This window comes from Nycticebus coucang, chromosome 1 (genome assembly GCF_027406575.1).
Source record: "Nycticebus coucang isolate mNycCou1 chromosome 1, mNycCou1.pri, whole genome shotgun sequence".
Lineage (NCBI taxonomy): Eukaryota > Metazoa > Chordata > Mammalia > Primates > Lorisidae > Nycticebus > Nycticebus coucang.
This window is the reverse complement of record NC_069780.1, coordinates 151,830,894-151,849,930: the sequence shown is the minus strand read 5'-3', so window position 1 is coordinate 151,849,930 and position 19,037 is coordinate 151,830,894. Positions and strand designations below refer to the sequence as shown.

The 19,037-nt window shown below is 42.3% G+C and overlaps 1 protein-coding gene across 1 annotated transcript in view; it reads right to left on the bottom strand.

Annotated features, from left to right (window-relative positions):
* Positions 1–19,037, bottom strand: part of ANKRD55 (ankyrin repeat domain 55) — a 101,408-nt gene that overhangs the window by 31,986 nt on the left and 50,385 nt on the right. Inside the window, exons 6-7 of the mRNA XM_053590344.1 lie at positions 17,823–17,883; positions 4,193–4,321 (exon numbers count right to left, since the gene is read on the bottom strand). Coding sequence (XP_053446319.1) covers positions 4,193–4,321; positions 17,823–17,883 — 190 coding nt within the window. The remainder of the gene's footprint in view (positions 1–4,192; positions 4,322–17,822; positions 17,884–19,037) is intronic.

The following is a 19,037-nucleotide window of genomic DNA, read 5'->3' as shown; positions in this document are numbered from 1 at the left end:
CTTACACTCCACTAACTGTAACACAAGTCCTAGCGGTGTCCTAGCGGTGTCCTAGCGGTGACATGGAGGGAACAGTCCTGAAAGGAAGCTCAACAGAGCAAGTGACATTTACTTGGGCTTTGAGGAATGAGAAAGAATAAGCAAAAATTCTGTAGGTGGAAGGGATGATGCAGGGAGCACAGAAAGATTTCATACAAATGGAACAGCATGACCACGGGGGAGATGGAATGAGCCTCTGTGGTGTATCCAGGGGATTATTGATATTCCAGGGTCATTGGAACAAAGGCTACATGGGCTGGAGAGGAAAGGTCAAGGGCAGAAAACGGTTGTTCACAGCAGGCATCACTAGCCTAAGGAATTTGTTCCTTATCACAAAATTGAACTCAGTGGAGGTTTCTGAGCGACAGTGACTGCCATTGTTCTGGCATAACAGCTATGTTGGTACATGTCATTGTGATTCATAGGAAAAGCCCTGTAGGAATAGACTGGAAAAGGGAAGGACTGAGAGTATGGAAATCACTACTACAAGTGTCCAGGTGCGAGAGGGTGCAAGCTCGAGGTAGGGAGGTACGGAAGTGATGGGAGATGCGTTTCTTTGCCTTCCATTTGCTCTTCCAGGTTTCCCCCATCTTTCTCCCTCCTGCCTTCCATTTCTCAGCATCAAATGGGCTCTCTTGCCCTCTGGCTTCTCATTGGGTTTGGCATGTGGGTGGCACTGACGGGAGGAAAGAGGGAGTGGGTATTCATCACGTAGTCTCTTCCCGCCAGGTCACAGTTTGGTTGCTAGACCCAAGCTTGTGTGACAAATAGCCTCTTTATGAAACTCTCCTCCATCACCCCCATCTGAGTATGCCATCTGTCCCTTGTTGAGCCGTTGACCTGACAGTAGGGATAAAAAGTGGGGGACAGAGATTAGAGTTCTGAGGAGGTAGGACTGAGAGGTCTTGATAGGTAACCAGCTCTGATGGGTTCCAAGAAAGCAGTGCTCATGGACCGCACAAAGGTCTGTTTGGCTTGGGCTGCTGAGGGATGGGGATGCGATGGGAAGGAAGACCATGGATTCGGTTTGAACATGCTGAGTTAGAAGTGTTTGTGGGCAACTGTGGGGAGATGCCCAAATGTGTGTCTAGAGTTCAAGAGAGAGGTCAGAACTGGAGTTACTGAGATGAGAATCTTCTGAATCATACATGGTAGTTGAGGTCACAGAAACCAAAGAGCTCTCTGAGGAAGAGAGAGTGAAAAAAAGGATTGAGGAACTAAACTTCTGCGGGGCTGAGCAGTGAAAGACAGCCTGGTCTGAGAGATGCTCGTGTAGACTGGGGACAAAGCTGATGTTGTCACAGGCAAGAACATGCCCCTCAGGGTCTGGGAGGCCCATCGGGGGAGACTGTGCTGGAGACAGGGGCTCTTAGCATTAGCCCAGAGACAGCCAAGTAGGATGGCCTCCTGGGCAGATTGGGGAGGGTAAAAGAGGGCAATGGGCCCAGTGAAAGAGACCACCAGGGACCCAGGGACAAGAGAAACGGGAGCAGAAGTCCAACTTCGTTTATTTCATAGGCCTGGTGTTTTGAGCCTTTACTGCTTTGGTTATTTAAGTCAAAAAAACAAAGTCCTTAATATTTCAAGGTACTACAGCTTTAAATGTGATCTCATTGTATTTGGAGGGAAAAGCAGGAAATTCAGCAAAAGGAATAAATGACAATGGGAAATAGACTCATTCATATGGAAAAACTCTAAAAGGAGCACAATGCCTGGCTGTGTTATAAATGAATGAGAAGGCCAAAGCAGGCAAGAGTAATAATGATTTCAGCTGACATTTGGAATTATCCCGTCCTTGCAGCGTAAATGGCAGAAAGTACCACTTCTGAATTTTCCAGCTTACCACAGAGAAGCGACAGGGTGCACAGTTCTCCCGAAGCTGGGATTCGTAACCTTTGTGGGTAGTCCCTGATTCTCACTGAGGAACTGAAGAACATTTCTTTCCTCAGAAAAATAAATGCAAACATGCTTAGATGGCACGCATACAATGCTGCACACAGTGGAGGGGTGTTAGAAGGCACCTGTCTCCTTAATCTTTTTACCTCCAATGCAAGACACATAGTAGATGCTCAAGAAATACTTAGTAAGTGATTGAGGAAGTAAATGTTTGTACAATCACAATCAAAATGCAAACATCTCTGGTCGTAGGTAAGGTGTTAGCACCCATTAATATAAATTCCTTTATCCTGGTGGTTCTCAACCGTGGCTGCACATTCCAATTTCCTTGGGAAAGGAGGGAACTTTAAAAAATCTTGATGAGCTTGGCTCCACTTCAGAACAACTGAATGAGAATTGGGGTCTGGGTAACAGTGTTGTTTAAAAGCCCTTCAGATCATTCTATTGTGCAGGCAGGTCTGAAATCATTGTAGCGGGTTAAGAGTTATAGCATTTAATAGAGAGAAAGACTATGAAGGCATGGGTATGAAAAGTTTTCAGGTAAGAAATCAGGAACCATAATAGAAATGATCCTCCCTTCCATTTCCACAGTACATGGCATATCACTGTCAGATGCATGGTCTCGTCCACACTCCTAAGACGCTCTTAGCAGTTAAGCCAAGCGGGTGCTGGTGACCTGTTTCAGATCAAACCCAGGTCTATCAGTGCAAACTCAAATCTTCTGAGCTGAGTATGTGGTTCTTGTGATTTTGCCAAACTGACTCATGCAGGATAAAAAGAGGGGTTCCCATTTCGAGAGTGCCTACCTCAGGAGGTCTAGAGAAGGGTCTGGGAACCTGTCATTTTATAAATGCAGTTGGTGGTGCCACTGCAAGGTCAGTGTCTAGGGCAGCAGCTGTAAATTGGGGCTGGGGTAGAGCATGAGCGACCAGAGGAGGCATGCCAGGGGGGTGTACCTGGGGAGAGTTCTCAAAATGAGCATATGTCCCAGATCTAGGGAACAGCACCTAGGGGTGTTGAGGGTAAATATATAGAAAGTGCTTAATTCTGATGCAACATTCAACTCAGCTAAGAACCAGCACATGGACGCATCTTGGGAGCCCCACCTGGTTCCTCCAGGGCCACTGTGGCAATAGTGACCCCTTGCTATCCGGAGGCTGGCCCCTGGGGGATGGGCCTTGGGCAGAGACTGGCAGCGAGGAGGCAGGGCGGGTAATTAGGTACTGAAAGTATGCAGGAGAGTGCTAAGGGCGGGCGGGGTGACAAAAACAAGCTCTGCTCACTTGGCAGTTTTGTCCAGGGCTGGCCCTGCTGCAGAGTAACGGAAGCCAAGGTTGGAGGGACAAAAACGGCAGTTTGCAGATCACTTTTGTTTTCCCCTTACATCAGGCACCTGTGTCACCCCTGAAAGTCCCAGGTGCCCACTTTGGCTGTGCTTGGCACATGAAAATGCTGAGTGAAACCATGGCCAGGGCAGCCGAAACCATTCTCACAGGAGGGTCCTGCAGCATCTCCCAGAGGTGCCCTCCTGAGCTGACAGAAATCAGCCGTGGGGGATCTGTGCTTGGGCATCACAAGACAGAGGGGCTAGCAGGTGTGTGGGAAGGAGGCCTCACTGCTGTCTTTGAAGGAAGGAGCAGAGAACTTTCAGTTAATCCTTCCCCTGGAAAGTGTAAAGCACTCTGCACATGCCAGCTACTATCACTCTTTCACCTCAGTTTTACCCTCTTTGGGCAGTAGACTCTGTGGGCCTGCTGTGATTTCGTTGGTTGTGGGCACTGTTACAGACCTTATGTGACAGTGATCCGGGGCTATGAGCCATTATTTTCACTGTTCAGCATAGAACTCAGGGTTCCTGGAATGAATCAGCTGGGGGAATTGGAAGGAAGACGGGAGTCAGAGTGATGGTTCAATGACTGGAGGGGATTGTTCTAAAGTTTACCCTGGGATGCCGTAAGCCAGTAGCAAAAGTCAGGAGAGCGAGAGGGGCGTGTGTGTGTGTGTGTGTGTGTGTGTGTGTGTGTGTGTGTGTGTGTCAGAGTGAGAGAGAGAGAGAGAGAGAGAGCGAGCGCGGGAGGGAGGGAGGCAGGCACAGCCCAGGGAGGCCCCTTGATAGTCTATAACTACTTTCCCTCTGCATCTTCTCAACAAGTGATGGTGCCAAAACCTGCATCTTTCACATAAGACACTCTCAGGAAATTGTTAACATTGCTTTCTGCCATGTAAGCTTAAGCCCAGTCACCAGCCAATTTCTCACCTGCACTGCCCAATGGAGAGCCGATTTGAAGTCTTTATCCACAAGGGTGGGGTCTGCACCCTTCTTCAAGAGCATTTGTGTGTGTTGAGGCTGGTTGTGGAAAGCCGCCCAGTGGAGTGGGGTCATTCCCTGTGAAACGACAATCAGAGGGGCAGAGATAAGCTCTGGCTGTCAGGAAGGAAACTGGAGCTCACACTTTCCCCCAGGCCTGGGGACTGTCCCCAGACGCCATGGTGGCTGCCTGTTAGTTCACCCATTTGTTAATCCACCTGTTCAATAGATATTTATTGAGGTTCTGCTTTGCACCAGGTGAACAGGTATGAGGATACCAAAGCGAATGAGGTAAACAAGATCTTACCCTCAGGAACACTGCGTTCTGGTAAAGGAAGGCGGACAATAAATGCACATAAAAAAGCCAAGTGAGTTGCAGGTTGATAAATGCTGTAAAGAACGCACACAGGATGCTGTGAGAGAGCAAACTAATAGGCCCCTGTCAGAAGAGGACAGCTGGCACCAAGCCACAGAGGCTAGAGTGTGTCAAATGAAGGCCCCCGTGACGGTGTTGCACCAGAATGCAGTCCCCACTGCAGAGGGTGGGACGTCGTCTGTCCTACTGCTATTTCCGGTGCCTAGAACAGGGGCTGGAGAAAGAGCTGTTGAGCGGATGAATGGATGAGGCAGGAGAGGAGAGAGATGTGGGACGCGTTGGAGATGTGGAAGGGGCTGGTCCAGGGAGGGTGAGTGGGATACCGACCCTGCACCAGGCACTTGGAATGTATTCTAAATTCAGTGGAGAGATAGTGAAGGATTTGAAGCAGCCGATGGCATGATCAGATGTCCACTGTTCAGAAGAAGTTACTCTGCAGCTGAGTGGAGAACAGACTGGGAGGAGTCAATTCCGTGAATTCCAGCCATCAGAGTTCAAGGTCATATGGTTTAGGTATAATCTAATGGCAAATGAGCTTCTACTGAGAAATGGTAGCCAAAACGAATCAGTATGATTTGGGAATACAGACTCCGAAAGGATTTTACCTCTACTCCTTGCCCACTCATCTCAATTACATGAGCTGTATCTAAAATGAATTGAGGTTAAGATGTCTGATAAAGGGGGCAGTGGGTGTGGGCAGCTTTGAAGCTTCTTTGAAGCCATTGCTACAGATAACATAAAGATAGGAGACACCATCTTGTCCTCCTTGGTTCCTTCCAGGATGCGCTGAGTGGACGAATTGGGCCTCAGCCTAGTCAGGAGCACAGTAATAATGGCCCAGAGCTAATACAGCAGAACCTCGTGATTTGACCACCAAGGGACTGTAACAAACTGGCCAACATACAGAGCTGGTCAACATAAGAATCTAGGCCTACTGTACTGATATGTACATGCACCTCTCTGATCTATGAAAATTAGGTCAACATAGGAGGTGGTCAAAGTGGCAGGGTGGTCAACTATAGAGGGTCTATGCATGGATTGATCCTGAGAGCTTCGTGATTTCTTATATGTATTATCTCACTTAATCCTCCAAACAACTTTCTGGAGTAAGTACTAATCTATTTCATGTTCACTCAACTCTGTTCCCACTTCCTCCAGGGCACACAGTCAGCCTAACTCCCCAGTCTCTGAACTCTCCTCTTCAGCCACAAGGCTGAATCCAGACTATCTGGAATGTGGACAGGAGACATGGAAACCCCCTTCCAGGCCTGGCCCAGGAAATCTGGTTCTCCATACCTTCTTTCTTTCTTCAGATGACAACTGAAGGCAGAGGAGGACAAGGCTTTAGAAGATGCTGGAACCATGTGATTAAAAAGACTGGGTCCCTGATTGATGTGAGAGAACAGGCCCACCCTGCCAGCCAGCACTGGGCCATGATGTAAGCAAGAAATAAGCTTTCATTGTGCAGGCCACTGAGATCCTGAGTCATTTGCTATAGCAGGAGTCAGTTCTGGCAGGTGGGATTGTCCTTTTCATTGTATAAAAGAGGAAGCTGAGCTTCAGAGGAATTTCAGAGCCTTGGCTGAGTACAGAACTGAATCTAGTGTTTGAGGTTTGTGGGGCACTGGGATTAGAAACGTTAAATTCCCTTAACCAGCTCCATATTTTAAATCCTTAAATTATGGTCTGCATTTATGTTTTAAGTGTCATGTAACAGGGAGCCTCCAGAGATACCCTGAGGCTCCCTGTTATGTGACACTTGAAACGTAATGCAGACGTTTCAAAAAATTAGTTTCATATGGGAAAAATGCTAGTCCAAAAGTAGTGGAACTTTTTTATTTCCATTCCAATAGCTGAATATTTACTTGGAATTCAGAATAGCTCAGTGCATTGAAATGAATTCTCTTCATTTTTAATTGGGTCCTCTGGGATCAGAAATCTGAACACAAGAGGCTGGGCATGATGGCTCATGCCTGTAGTCCCAGCTACTCAGAAGGTTCCAGGAGGAGGGTTGCTTGAGCTCAGGAGTTTGAGGCTGAAGTAAGCTATGATTGTGCCACTGTGATTTAGTGATGCGAGAATTCAGTGTGAAAATGTGGTTGTGAATTATTAAACCATAGCTGTGCGATGTTAATTCTTGTCTCCTAAACACAATTGCTAGGCTTTATGAGTTATTCAATTGTCTGGGCATGGTGGCTCACAACTGTAATCCTAGCACTCTGGGAGGCTGAGATAGGAGAGACCCTGTCTCCATTAAAAACAGAAAAATTAGCCGGGCATTTCGGCAGGCAGCTATAGCCCCAGCTACTTGAACCCAGGAGTTTGAGGTTTACTGTACACTCTGGCCTGGGGCAACAGAATGAGAATGCATCTCAAAACCAACAAAAAGGATCCCCCCAAACAAAATAACAACAAAGAAGAGTTATCTCTTAAAATAATACCCCCCTTCCCTTACTGAAAATCCAACTCTTGCATATTTTGGTGAAGAAGTGGGGTGGGAGGAACATTATTTTTCATACATCTACTTGGTGCCAGGAGCATTCCATACATCTCATTGAATCTGTGCAATGATCCCCTGGGGTTGGTATTTTTAGGCCCATTTTATAGTCCAGGAACCTGAAGCACAAACAGGTTAAGTAACGTGCCTAAGGCCATTGACTGAGCACAGGGTAGAGCTGGGGTTCAAATCCAGATTTCTCTGACGCTGGAGAAAAAGATGCTCTTTTCACACACCATGCTGGTAAACTTTCATTGTTGAAATGAGCTCAGATGCTAAAAATTCTTCTCTTTGTGATTTTAACTGTTTTCTAGGTAATCTCACTTTTTTTTTTTTTTTTTTGTAGAGACAGAGTCTCACTGTACCGCCCTCAGGTAGAGTGCCGTGGCGTCACACGGCTCACAGCAACCTCTTAACTCTTGGGCTTACGCGATTCTCTTGCCTCAGCCTCCCGAGCAGCTGGGACTACAGGTGCCTGCCACAACGCCCGGCTATTTTTTGGTTGCAGTTTGGCCGGGGCTGGGTTTGAACCTGCCACCCTCGGCATATGGGGCTGGTGCCCTTCTCACTGAGCCACAGGCGCCGCCCGGTAATCTCACTTTTTAAAACAGTGGTTCTCACTAGTGTAAGGGTTGCCACTCTGCAGGGACCAGCAGAGTAACAACCTTTAGAACCTGAGTGTGAGATTGATATGTTACAAAATTACGCTTATCCTTTTGTAATAAAAGATTGATACAGATTACCAGCTCAGGAAAAAGAGGGGTTATCTGTGCATGTAATTCTGTAACATAACGATGTCGCACTCAAGCACGAAAAGGCGTTACTTCTGCCAGACCCTGAATATTATTTGCTTCATTTGGCATTGCCTCTGGTCTCCTCTTAAAAGTGCAGCTGGAAAATACTATTAACATTTTTGTAAGATATAAAATATACAGTATATTCATTCTCACCACCCCAGTCTACCTCAACCCTGAAACTTGAGTTTCTTTCTTTTTTTTTGTAGAGACAGAGTCTCACTTTACCACCCTTGGTAGAGTGCCATAACGTCCCAGGACTCACAGCAACCTCCTGTTCTTGGGCTTAGGCGATTCTCTTGCCTCAGCCTCCCGAGCAGCTGGGACTGCAGACGCCGGTCACAACGCCCGGCTACTTTCTGTTGCTGTTTGGCCGGGGCTGGGTTTGAACCTGCCACCCTCGGTATATGGGGCCGACGCCCTACTCACTGAGTCACAGGCGCCGCCCCCAACCCTGAAACTTGAGAATGCCCTCAGGAATAACTGGCAATCCTCTGAATGGCCCCAAATAAAGACTTCAATTACAGTAGCACCTCTGTAATTTGACCTCCTAAGGGACTGTAACTAACTGGTCAACATGCAGAGGTGCTTGGTGAGGAACTAGGCCTACTGTACTGATACGTACACATAGTACATGTCTGCTCTAAGAAAATTAAGTCAACTTCAGGAGGTGGTCAGTGTAGGGAAGTGGTCAACTGTGGAGGTTCTACCGTACTGTATTGTTATACTTTTGTAATATAAATGGGTGTGAACAGTCAAGTTAAAAGAGATTTCCTCTTGCTTTTTTTTTTCAGTTGGGCTAAAGAGAAATAAAAATAAATCTTCTTAGAGCTAATAACATGAAAACCAAAATTTTCAAAATCAGCTCAAGGGCAGTAGTTGGTGTTGCATAACACTTCTTTTTAAGGAACATTTCCCTACATGTGCTTGCTTCTCCTTTCCTCAGCTTCTGTTGAACCTGGACACATTGTAGTTGGGTTATGTTAAGATTCTTATGACTGCATAAGGGGCAGACCTCAGGCTTGGCAATAGGCTGTGCTCCACAGAAAGGCCGATGCTGCAGCATGCTCACATGGTGTGTTCAAGAAATGCTTACTGGGAGAATTAATTAGTGAATTGCAGCTCATCCAAGATCCCTTGGACTCATGGGGAATACCAAATCAGAGTCTGCTGGATGCAAGGACTCAGTTGAGCCTTCCAAGCATCTAGGAGCTGAAAATGTAGGAGTTACTAGCAGACAAGTTGCAACAAACACCCAGATGGCCCTAGTGATAGTAGAATTCCTCTCTTGAAAAACAAAAAGTATTGGTTCAAAGAGTGAAGAGTAACTTAGTAAACAAGACACTCTCCCTCTAAGAAAATAAAACAAAAAAACCCCCAAAACAACAATAGCAGCAGCAACAACAAAAAGAGTAATATTCTAAACATTCAGTTAAGAATATACACTCTTCAGAATATTTTGAAGGAAAACTTTAGATTTGGTTGACTTGGGATCCATTTTCAGGTCTCTAATAGGACGAAACGCGTGTTCTCAGTGTCAGGGACACAGTAGGCTTGCTTCAGAACAGTGCTCTGGTGCAGATGAGTAATCCTGCACCTTGAACCTCTGCCACCCTAGTTTCAGTTAAGGGCTTGGGAGTCCTACCAGCTTCTCAGAACCTCGTTCGTTCTTTCTTTCTTTCTTTTTTTTCATCAAAACCACTGTAACTTCTTGTGTTTTTGAATCAGAAATCTGATTTAGTGCTTAGCAGGTTTCATGTTTCAGAACTGCACTTTTAGACGGCCCTAGGTGACACTGAAGGGACTGAGAGACAAATGTTGATGTGTCTGGGTGCAAGGTGCACCCCTTGTTCTTGGGGCATGGGTGGGGCAGAGACAGGGGTACAGCAGGTGGCTGAGAGTCAGCAAAACATCCTCTGAAGGATCTAGAGTTTCACAGAAGTCCACTTTAGCTCTGGTTGACATTTTGAAATTCATATACTATTAATCCCCCAATCACATATGACTATACCCCACGAAAGTTATATAGGGTCTTCCTTAGACAAAAAAATTGAATAAATGATGTACTTTAAAAGTATATCTAATTTTAAAAACTAGATGGTGTTACAAGTCCAATAATGAAAGCCATTTTCTTTTACTTATATTTGAAAAAAAAAATCCTATAGATCAGAAAGCTTAGTAAATTAATTAATTGTCCTTATTTTGGAGTTTTCTAATCCAGATAAATAAACACCTAACATCACAATAGCTAAAGTTTATAAATGAAGACCAAAACTAATTTGTAATTGGATTTTAGAACACTGGGAGTGGCTGCTAATAATGACATTTTAAAAAATCTCTCACTTTCTTCCTCTGATAATTCTAAGGATAATTCCTCTGACATAAGAAAAAGACATAAGAATGAAGATTTTCATAATTTAAATGAGACAGGAAAAATAATAAACTGCAGGTGAACTTAGATCGTGGAAATCTAGGAGCAAATTCTAAGAAGTACAAACTTATTTTAATAAGCACCTTTAGCATAGAGGCCTAAGTTGTTATATTTATTTTTCAACAAAACAAAACATCTATATTCTCTTGCACTAAACAGTGAACCCTATTAGAGCAAGGATAAAGCCTACATGAGACGTAGTAGGTATTTAACAAATATTTGTTAAATGAATAAAATAACTATTTTACTATTGCAAGTAGATCATGGGAGGCTATATGTAATTATTTCACTTATTTCTTAAAACAATGATTTTTTTGAAGATCTGGGTTTTGTCGGGGTTTTTTTTTTGTTTGTTTTGTTTTTTTTTTTTAGAATTACTGCTACAGTAGGTGTTCTGTCTGTGGATAGAAATAAGGATTTATTTCTGAGCTTGCATCAGAAAAATAATTTCATCTTTATTTTCACTAACTTCTACTTGAAATTTGGCATCTTTTTCAGTTATGAATACAGTCAAATATGTTGTTCACAGTATTGTCAACAATTATAGATACTTTCCTACACATTAGTTATTACAGATATCTCAAACTTAACATATATTATTTACATGGATCACTGCTTCAATACTATAGTATTTAGTGGTCCCATAATGCATTAATAAAAAAGCTTGTATATTACTATTACAAAATTGTTCTTTAAAATATTTTGATACAGTGGGATGTGGTGGCTAACGCCTGTAATTCTAGCACTTTAGGAGGCTGAGGTGGATGGATCCCTTGAGCTCAGGAGTTGAAGACCAGCCTGAGCAAGAGCAAGACCTCATCTCTACTAAAAATAGAAAAACTAGCAGGATGTTGTGGCGAGTGCCTGTAGTCCCATCTGCTTGGGAGGCTGAGGCAAGAGCATGGCTTGAGCCCAAGAGTTTGAGGTTGCTGTGAGCTATGACGCCACAGAACTCTAGCCTGAGGCAAGCAAAGTAAGACTCTGTTTCAAAATAAATAAATAAAAATGAAAAATAAATAAGTAAATAAAATATTTTGATAACTGTATTTAATGTAATTGATTTCTTTTCTAATCCTGTATCTGTAGAACCTCTGTAAGTTGACCATCCAAGGGACTGTAACAAACTAGTCAACATACAGAGGAGGTAAAGATAAGGAACTAGGTGTATAGTATTGATATGTGCATGTGGTGAGTGTCTGGGCTACAAAAATTAGGTCAACTTAAGGAGATGATCAATTTAGCGATATGGTCAACTTTATATTTTATTTTACGTGGTTTCAGAGATTTTCCTAGGAAGGGGTTCATAGGCTTCACCAACACATGAAAGTTATCTATATATAAAAAAGAATAAGGACTCCTGCTCTAGAGTCTATAGGACATTTTTCGAAGTTTCTAAATGATATAAAATTTATTTATTTTTCATATGGAAACCCCTAATACCACAAAAATCTTATATTTGGGGGAGTAGATTTTGGAAATAACAAAGTCATGTGGAGTCAAGCCTGGAACATAAATTCAGTAGTTAAGTTGAATCAACAAAATATAGGAAAAAAAAATCATAAAATAAATTAACCCAATTTTTTCTTGAATTTAATTCCCTCTCTCTCTTTTTCTAATTTTTTGAGCCTCACTATATGCAAATTACTGAGCTGGAATCTTAGGGATACAAAGATGAAACAGACATGGCTTGCCTCTAGAAATTTATGGGGTGTGACCCTACTCCATTTTTTAAAGGTGTTTAGTTTTAGGATAAAAATTCTGTTGCACTTAAAATAACTTCTGCTGTTAAAAGATTTCTAGAGTCAGAGACTGTTTCTCCTGATTTTGCCTTTATAGTGAACAATAAAGGCTTATGGTTATATCTTAGGAATGTAGTAAGTGGAACTGGTGTTAAGAATTACGTCCAAAAGTTCACATCTGCTTTTGCAATTTATTTCTCAGAGGGTTGTTAACAGTTGAAGTTTGGATTGTCAGGCTGTTCACAAAAGTCTACTTACATAAGAATGTGTATTCAATATAGAATCAACAATAAATTTGAAATACCATGCATACCAGTGCTTCTCTGGAAAAATGCATTCAAAGTTCTAACCCAGATGCTGTTAGCTCACAGCCCCTCTTAGTGGGGTGTGCTTCCTGTCAAAGCTAAAACGGGAGCAGGAGAGGTTAGATTGTAGTTGTGCAGAAACTTCTTAACTCCCAGTAGCTGCAGTAGAGGAGCCTTTGTCAATGAACCCCCCAGGTCCTGATTTGAAGAACAAAAGCACAAGGGACAATCTGACCCCATCTCACTTTCCCACAGTGTTAAACTCTGCAGGGCAAATCGCTTCTAAACAACATAGCTTTATAATTAAGCTGTGTGGTCAATGAAACAGGAAAAAGGAACAGATCACTGCAACAGAACAAAGAGTTCAGAAATGCAACCACATATTTAAAAAATTTTGTAACTAGCTAAAAGATAACTTAGCATTATGTAATTTAGTTCTTTGGGAGTAAAAAAAAGCCTTCTTTAAAAAAACATCAAAAACAAAAAGAAGCAGACAAGACTGATCATTTTCTTTATATCATATTTTCAAAGTTCCATACAAGAGAAGACATTATAAACAGTTCCAAAAGAAGCAACAGCCTGTGAAAAAATACTTACAACCTAACAGCAAACGATTTATGTTCAAAATGTAAAATAAATTATGAATCAACAAGAAAATGACAAGTAATTCAATAGATCAGTGGACAAAGGATACAAATGGGCCAGTTTACAAAAGAGATATATCTTTTTTATACCTTCTTAGAAACAAGATAAAAACAAAGACTATTATATCTGTGAAACTATGCTCAATCTTACTAATCAAGGAAATTCAAATAGCAAGAAGAAAATCCAGCAACGACTGAAAAAAATAAAACACTACTTACAAAACTGGTGGAGCTATAAATTGATATAGCCACTTTGGGAGAATAATTAGGCAGTGTATATTAAAAATAAAAATACGACTTAACAGTTCTCTAGAGAAATGTTTGTATAAAGTACTCAGCAAGGCTTATACAAAAAATACTCTTTAGAGTATACTCTTTATGGTGGTGGAAATTTAGAGACAACCAAAATATGTATCCATAGGGAGATGACTAAATAAATGAGGTATTTTCATAGTACAGAACACTATGATGCCATTAAAAGGAATAAGTCAGGTCTATACTTATCAAGAGTTCTACTATGTATTCTTGATTTAGAAAAACAAAGTAGCAGAACATATAAAGTGATCTATTTTATGTAATATTTGATAGTTCCTGTGAATATATATGAAAGATTGGGAAAGAGACACATCAAACAGCTATTACCTGGGCTCAAAGGTGGCAGGGAAAAAGCAATTAAGGACTTCCTAGTATATATTTGAAATACTTTGGGGAGCTGGGCAACCCGATGGAAAATTGAAGGGAGGGGATCCAGCCCAGGAAACAGACATTTTGAACTATTCGGAAAGGTGGGCGCCTTCCCCCAGAACTATAGGAGTGATTGAATAGACCGTGGTTTTAAAAATCTAACATGTTCATGTGTTACTTATCTAAGTAAAAACTAATAATACAAAGAATTGTTTTCAGTCACTAAACTCAGATCAGGATAGCCTCTATCCGGTGATATTCACCTCTCCATCGTAAAACAGGGCTACGTTTTGTTTTGCTTGAGCAGTTACAGGATGACTTCAAAAATTGAATTTTTTCTTCCTTTCCTCTCTTCATTCCCTAGTTTCAGTTTTCAATTGAATATATCTTTTAATGATATTAGATTTCTACTAATAGATTCTTTAATCTTTAACTATTATTGTGATGATCTGGGGACTCCTTCAGGTCTTCCTGAAAAATAATTTCATTAAAATAGTAGGGCTATGCCTCTCTCTTTCCTCTAGGCACTAGGAAACCATAATGCTTCTAACCAGCAGGAACGCACCCCTTCTCTCATTGCTTTGGCTTTGCTCTCTGCCTCCTGGTGTGTAGGTGTGTGTGTTTATGTAGGTGTGTGTGTGTATCTGTTTTACATATACAGTGGCAATGGCGGCTGCGTGATGCTTAGAGCTCAATGAAAAATGACTGAGAGAAGGAGAGAGAGGCGATTGCTTGTTCAAAACACAGCAACTCCACCAAAGCAACAAATGAAAAGGAAAGCCCCAAATGAAAAGGAAATTTCTATTTCAGAATTGCCCTTCTTTCTTAATGATAAGAGCTCTTTGCCTGGTAAATTTACAAGGTCTGTCAATTAAGTTAGAAAACTCATTTTAGAAAAATGCTATGTACCTCATTGCTGACTATCACTGAGGTCACCAATTGGCCAAGGGATGACCACACTTGGAAGGCGACTGCAGTGATATTCAGCAATGAGGTCTGTAGCTCTTTTTCTGGGGCATGTTCGGGAACTTAATTGTCCAATCTCCACATTCTCATAGGCTTACACTAGCAAAGACACACACGCACGTAAGTACAATATTTACATTTTATATTTACACGTAATATATTGTTAATAGGTAAAATTACAAAGGTCTCAATTGACTTTTTTTTTAATTAGGCAACATTTCATTCCATAAAATAGAATAAGCATTTGGGCGACGGCTATCCAAAACTGCTTTTGTATTCCTTAAAATTATACAAATAAAATTTTAAAAAGAAAAAGAAAATAGAATCAGCATTCTAGTGAGCCCAGCAGAGGAAGTTGGTTTTAAAGACAAGAGAAGGGGTGACGGAAAGCAGAAGCAAAGGACAAAAATCAGGTTGGTGTCTTCAAAGTTCACATCTTTGAAAGGTGGACACAGGAAAACAGAACAATAGAGAAATAACTGATTAGCCAACATCAGGTTTATTTTAGGTTGGTTTTTGTTTAGAGATTAAAGGCAGAAGGACTTTCATTATCATGCCCATTGAAACTGGCTTGTTTGGAAAATTGGGTTATTATCTTTATCCTGATTTCTCAGAAGCTTAGATTAGTTTCAGTTTGGTAACTTGAAACTTAAGAAGAAATGATCCCATTTTGAACTTTAGTCTGGTCTGTTGGAGCCAAATGCCTAACACAATGGCCTCCTAAATTTTTATTAACAATACTATATATAAAATATATAGAGGGAATTGCCCAAAAAATGTATATACATTAGAAGAGAGGTATTATAATACATTATGTACTATGTCCATATTATATCAGGTATATGCTTTGATTACGTCCTCTTGTAATGGCAGGAGTTAAATATGACTTGTATTCATTTTTTGTTATCATTATATATCGAGTATTACAATTTTAAAAGAGTTTTTCCTTTCTTAAAGTGTGTATACTTTTTTTGGCACCCTCTTGTGTTTATGAACATGTGTATTTTTGTATATTAAAAATACATAGTACACATTTTCACATATCAAAAATACATAGTATGGGCCAGGTGTGGTGGCTCACGCCTGTAATCCTAGCACTCTGGGAGGCCAAGGCAGGAGGATCACTTGAGTTTGAGACCAGCCTGAGCAAAAGAAAGACCCCATTTCTATTAAAAATTAGTCAGGCATTGTGACAGGCACCTGTAGTTCCAGCTACTCCTGAGCCTAAGGCAGGAGAATCACTTGACCAAAAAAGTTTGAGGTTGCTGTGAGCTATGCTGACACCATGGCACTCTAGCCTGGGCAACAGAGTGAGACTCTGTCTCAAAAAATATATATACATAGTATGAAAAACACAGGCTAACAGTCAGTTGGTTTCAGGTGTATTTCAAACACGCCATGACAGGAACACAGGTGGAAGCTGTGACACTGAGCAGCAAGTGCCTCTGTTGAACCCACTGTTCTGCCAGGTCTCTTAGAGCTTAAAACCCAAGGGGTCCACATGCTGGTAGAATAGTGGGAGAAATTTTTTCAAGTAGGTAGGTCGCTTTGCATGAGGAGGAAGACGGGACTTTTCCAATATTTACCACACATCTGCAAGGTGCTATGTCTACTTTCGGTGTCTCCACTAGCTGGGTGCTTCCCAGGGTGGAGACAAATAGGGAACTAGGCCTTTGCTGGGGGATGTTAGTTCGGCTGAGAGGTAGACCAGTTGGAGGTCTGCGTGAAATTTAGCGCTCAGTTATAAATAACTGAATCTGGCACCTTTCTAAGTTAGACCCAGTTTGGGGGATGAGGGTAGGGACTGGAAGTGAAGGAAGTGTTTGACAATTTGCCTAAAATCTGAAAGTTCACCATCTGCTGATATGAACTGTGGTCACTCAGGCTCCCTGCTTTCACACTGTGGGCAGAGAGTGACCAGCGTGTGCTGTCTCATCTCTGCTTCTCATTTTTAAAGCAGAAGTTAAAACCAGTGCAATCCTCTTTCCTCTGGGGTTTTGATCTAAAACACTGAAGATATGGAGAGCCAAAGCAGCCCGTGACCTCCAAGTTGGGGAGGTGTCCAAGCTCAGCCCCGGACACTTTTTGGTCTGGTCATTAAAACCTAGTCAGAAGGAGGCCTGTCATGGAAAAGCTCAAGACAGAGGGGTGGGAGTTCATCCCAGGAGAAAACTCTTAGGAGGCTTACCCCACCCTGCTACCTTGAAAATAATGTAATCAGCACCTGTGTAATATGCATTTTTCATAATATCTGACTTTCTCAGTGAGATGCAGCAAACCAAACATTTATTTAAAAATTTTATTAAAAATCAGGCATTTATTCGTTTTAAGAAGCTTGTCAAGGAAATAAGGCTGCCTTATGAAAATTAGCTTCAATTTTAAAAGAGTTAAACAGATGTAATAAGACCCTAAGCTACACTGGGGCAGCTCAGCATAGTGTCTCCCTCAAGAACTTTGTTCAAGAGTGATGAACAGTCTCTTTGGAAGCCTTCTACAATATTGTCTTTGTAATATAAAGAAAATAGCAGTTGTGATCGTTGAGATTAATAATGTGGTGTCTGGAGCAAGTAGCCTGGAATTATTATCTCAGTCATCTTTTCTTTCTTTCCTTCCTTCCTTCTTTTTTTTTTTTTAAGAGTTGAGGTCTTACTATTTTGAACAGGCTGGACTTGAACTCTCAGGCTCAAGCAATCAATCCTCTTACCTCAGCCTCGTGAGTAGCTGGGACTACAGGTCCACACCACTGCGCCCAGCTCTCTGTCACCTTTCAGACAGAAAGAGCACAGCTGGAGCCATAGCTTGTAATCTAACTTTCTGGGACTCGACAAGACTGGAGAGAGTAATATTTATATTTCTCAATGTCTAGAGGGAAATTACAAAATTTCGGTCGTACGATAAATGCTTAAGTACTTAATGCAATAAAGTTCTTCCCTATTAAAAGCCACCCACACCCATGGTGGGGATAAATTTCTACTGAGGATTAATAGTAGAGACAAAAATTTCCTTTCCAGTGTAGGAACACAAAAATATGCTCCACTCTCTTCTTTGTGTCTTTAGGAGAGGGAGCACAATGGTTCTGGAAAAGCCCTACCTTCCACCCTTGAAAGCAAAAAGGCACCTGTTACTTGAGAGGACAGACTCACCTCATTGTCCTGGTGATTAATCTCACCAAGGTTGGACTGTTGCAGCAGGACTGTTTGGAGCCTGCAAGGAGAAATGAGAGAAGCAGCTCAAAAGAACAGTCAAGGTTCTCTTGGAATCAGAAAAAGAATACATTAGCAAGCTGGTCAGTGGAAGGCTTCCAGAAGAGGGAAGGAGAGTGCTCTTTCCAACTACATGGGGGAAGCAGCTCACTGAAGGGAAGAAGGTGCCTGTGAGGGGCATGCTGGTCTGCCTCTCCCACCTCCCCCCCGCTCCTGGAGAGGATGAGGGAAATGGAGAAAGTGAATCTTTGGGCTCATGGTATTCACCAGGCTGTGTCACCTAGGCATGTTCTTTAAGAACCCAAATCATCCAAGGCTTAGTTTTTATTCATTTTACAAAAACTTCTAGAGTGCTTTCAAACTGCTCCACTCCTAGGTGCATATGTCATGCCCTTTAAATGCACAGATGAGGGGCAGCGCCTGTGGCTCAATGAGTGGGGCACTGGCCCCATATATCAAGAGTGGCGGGTTCGAATCCAGCCCCGGCCAAACCGCAACAAAAAAAGTAGCCGGGCATTGTGGCGGACACCTGTAGTCCCACCTACTCCGGAGGCTGAGGCAAGAGAATTGCCTAAGCCCAAGAGTTGGAGGTTGCTGTGAGCTGTGACGCCATGGCACTCTACCAAGGGCAATAAAGTGAGACTCTGTCTCTAAAAAAAATAAAAATAATAAATAAATAAATAAATAAAGGCACAGATGACAACAGGAGGTAGTCAGCATGGGCGACTTCGCTCATTCCTGGTGAAATACGCAAATATATAAGCATGAGATGACAGTAATCTGTGTGAAGCATCCCTCAATGATGCCCCCACTCAGTGACAGAGGCCAGTGCTCCATCTGTGAGAGAAGCAACTGGCGCAGTGGATAGCAACTCAGGGTCTTGGATGGTGATGGCCCCTGCTCATGTCCCAGCCCTGCCACCCATCAGCTCTGTAACCTCAGGCAGTATTTTTACTTAACTTGCCCCCTCTGAGCCTAAATTTCCTCATCTGTGAGATAGGGCCAGGAAAAACTCCCCATCTTACAGCTCAGGATGAGGATTAAATGCACTAATATGCATAAAGCATTTACAGCATGCCTGGAACACACTAAGTGTAAGTTCTAGAACATGTAACCCTGGAAGTCTGAAGCCTGCCTCCATCTCAGAATTGCCTG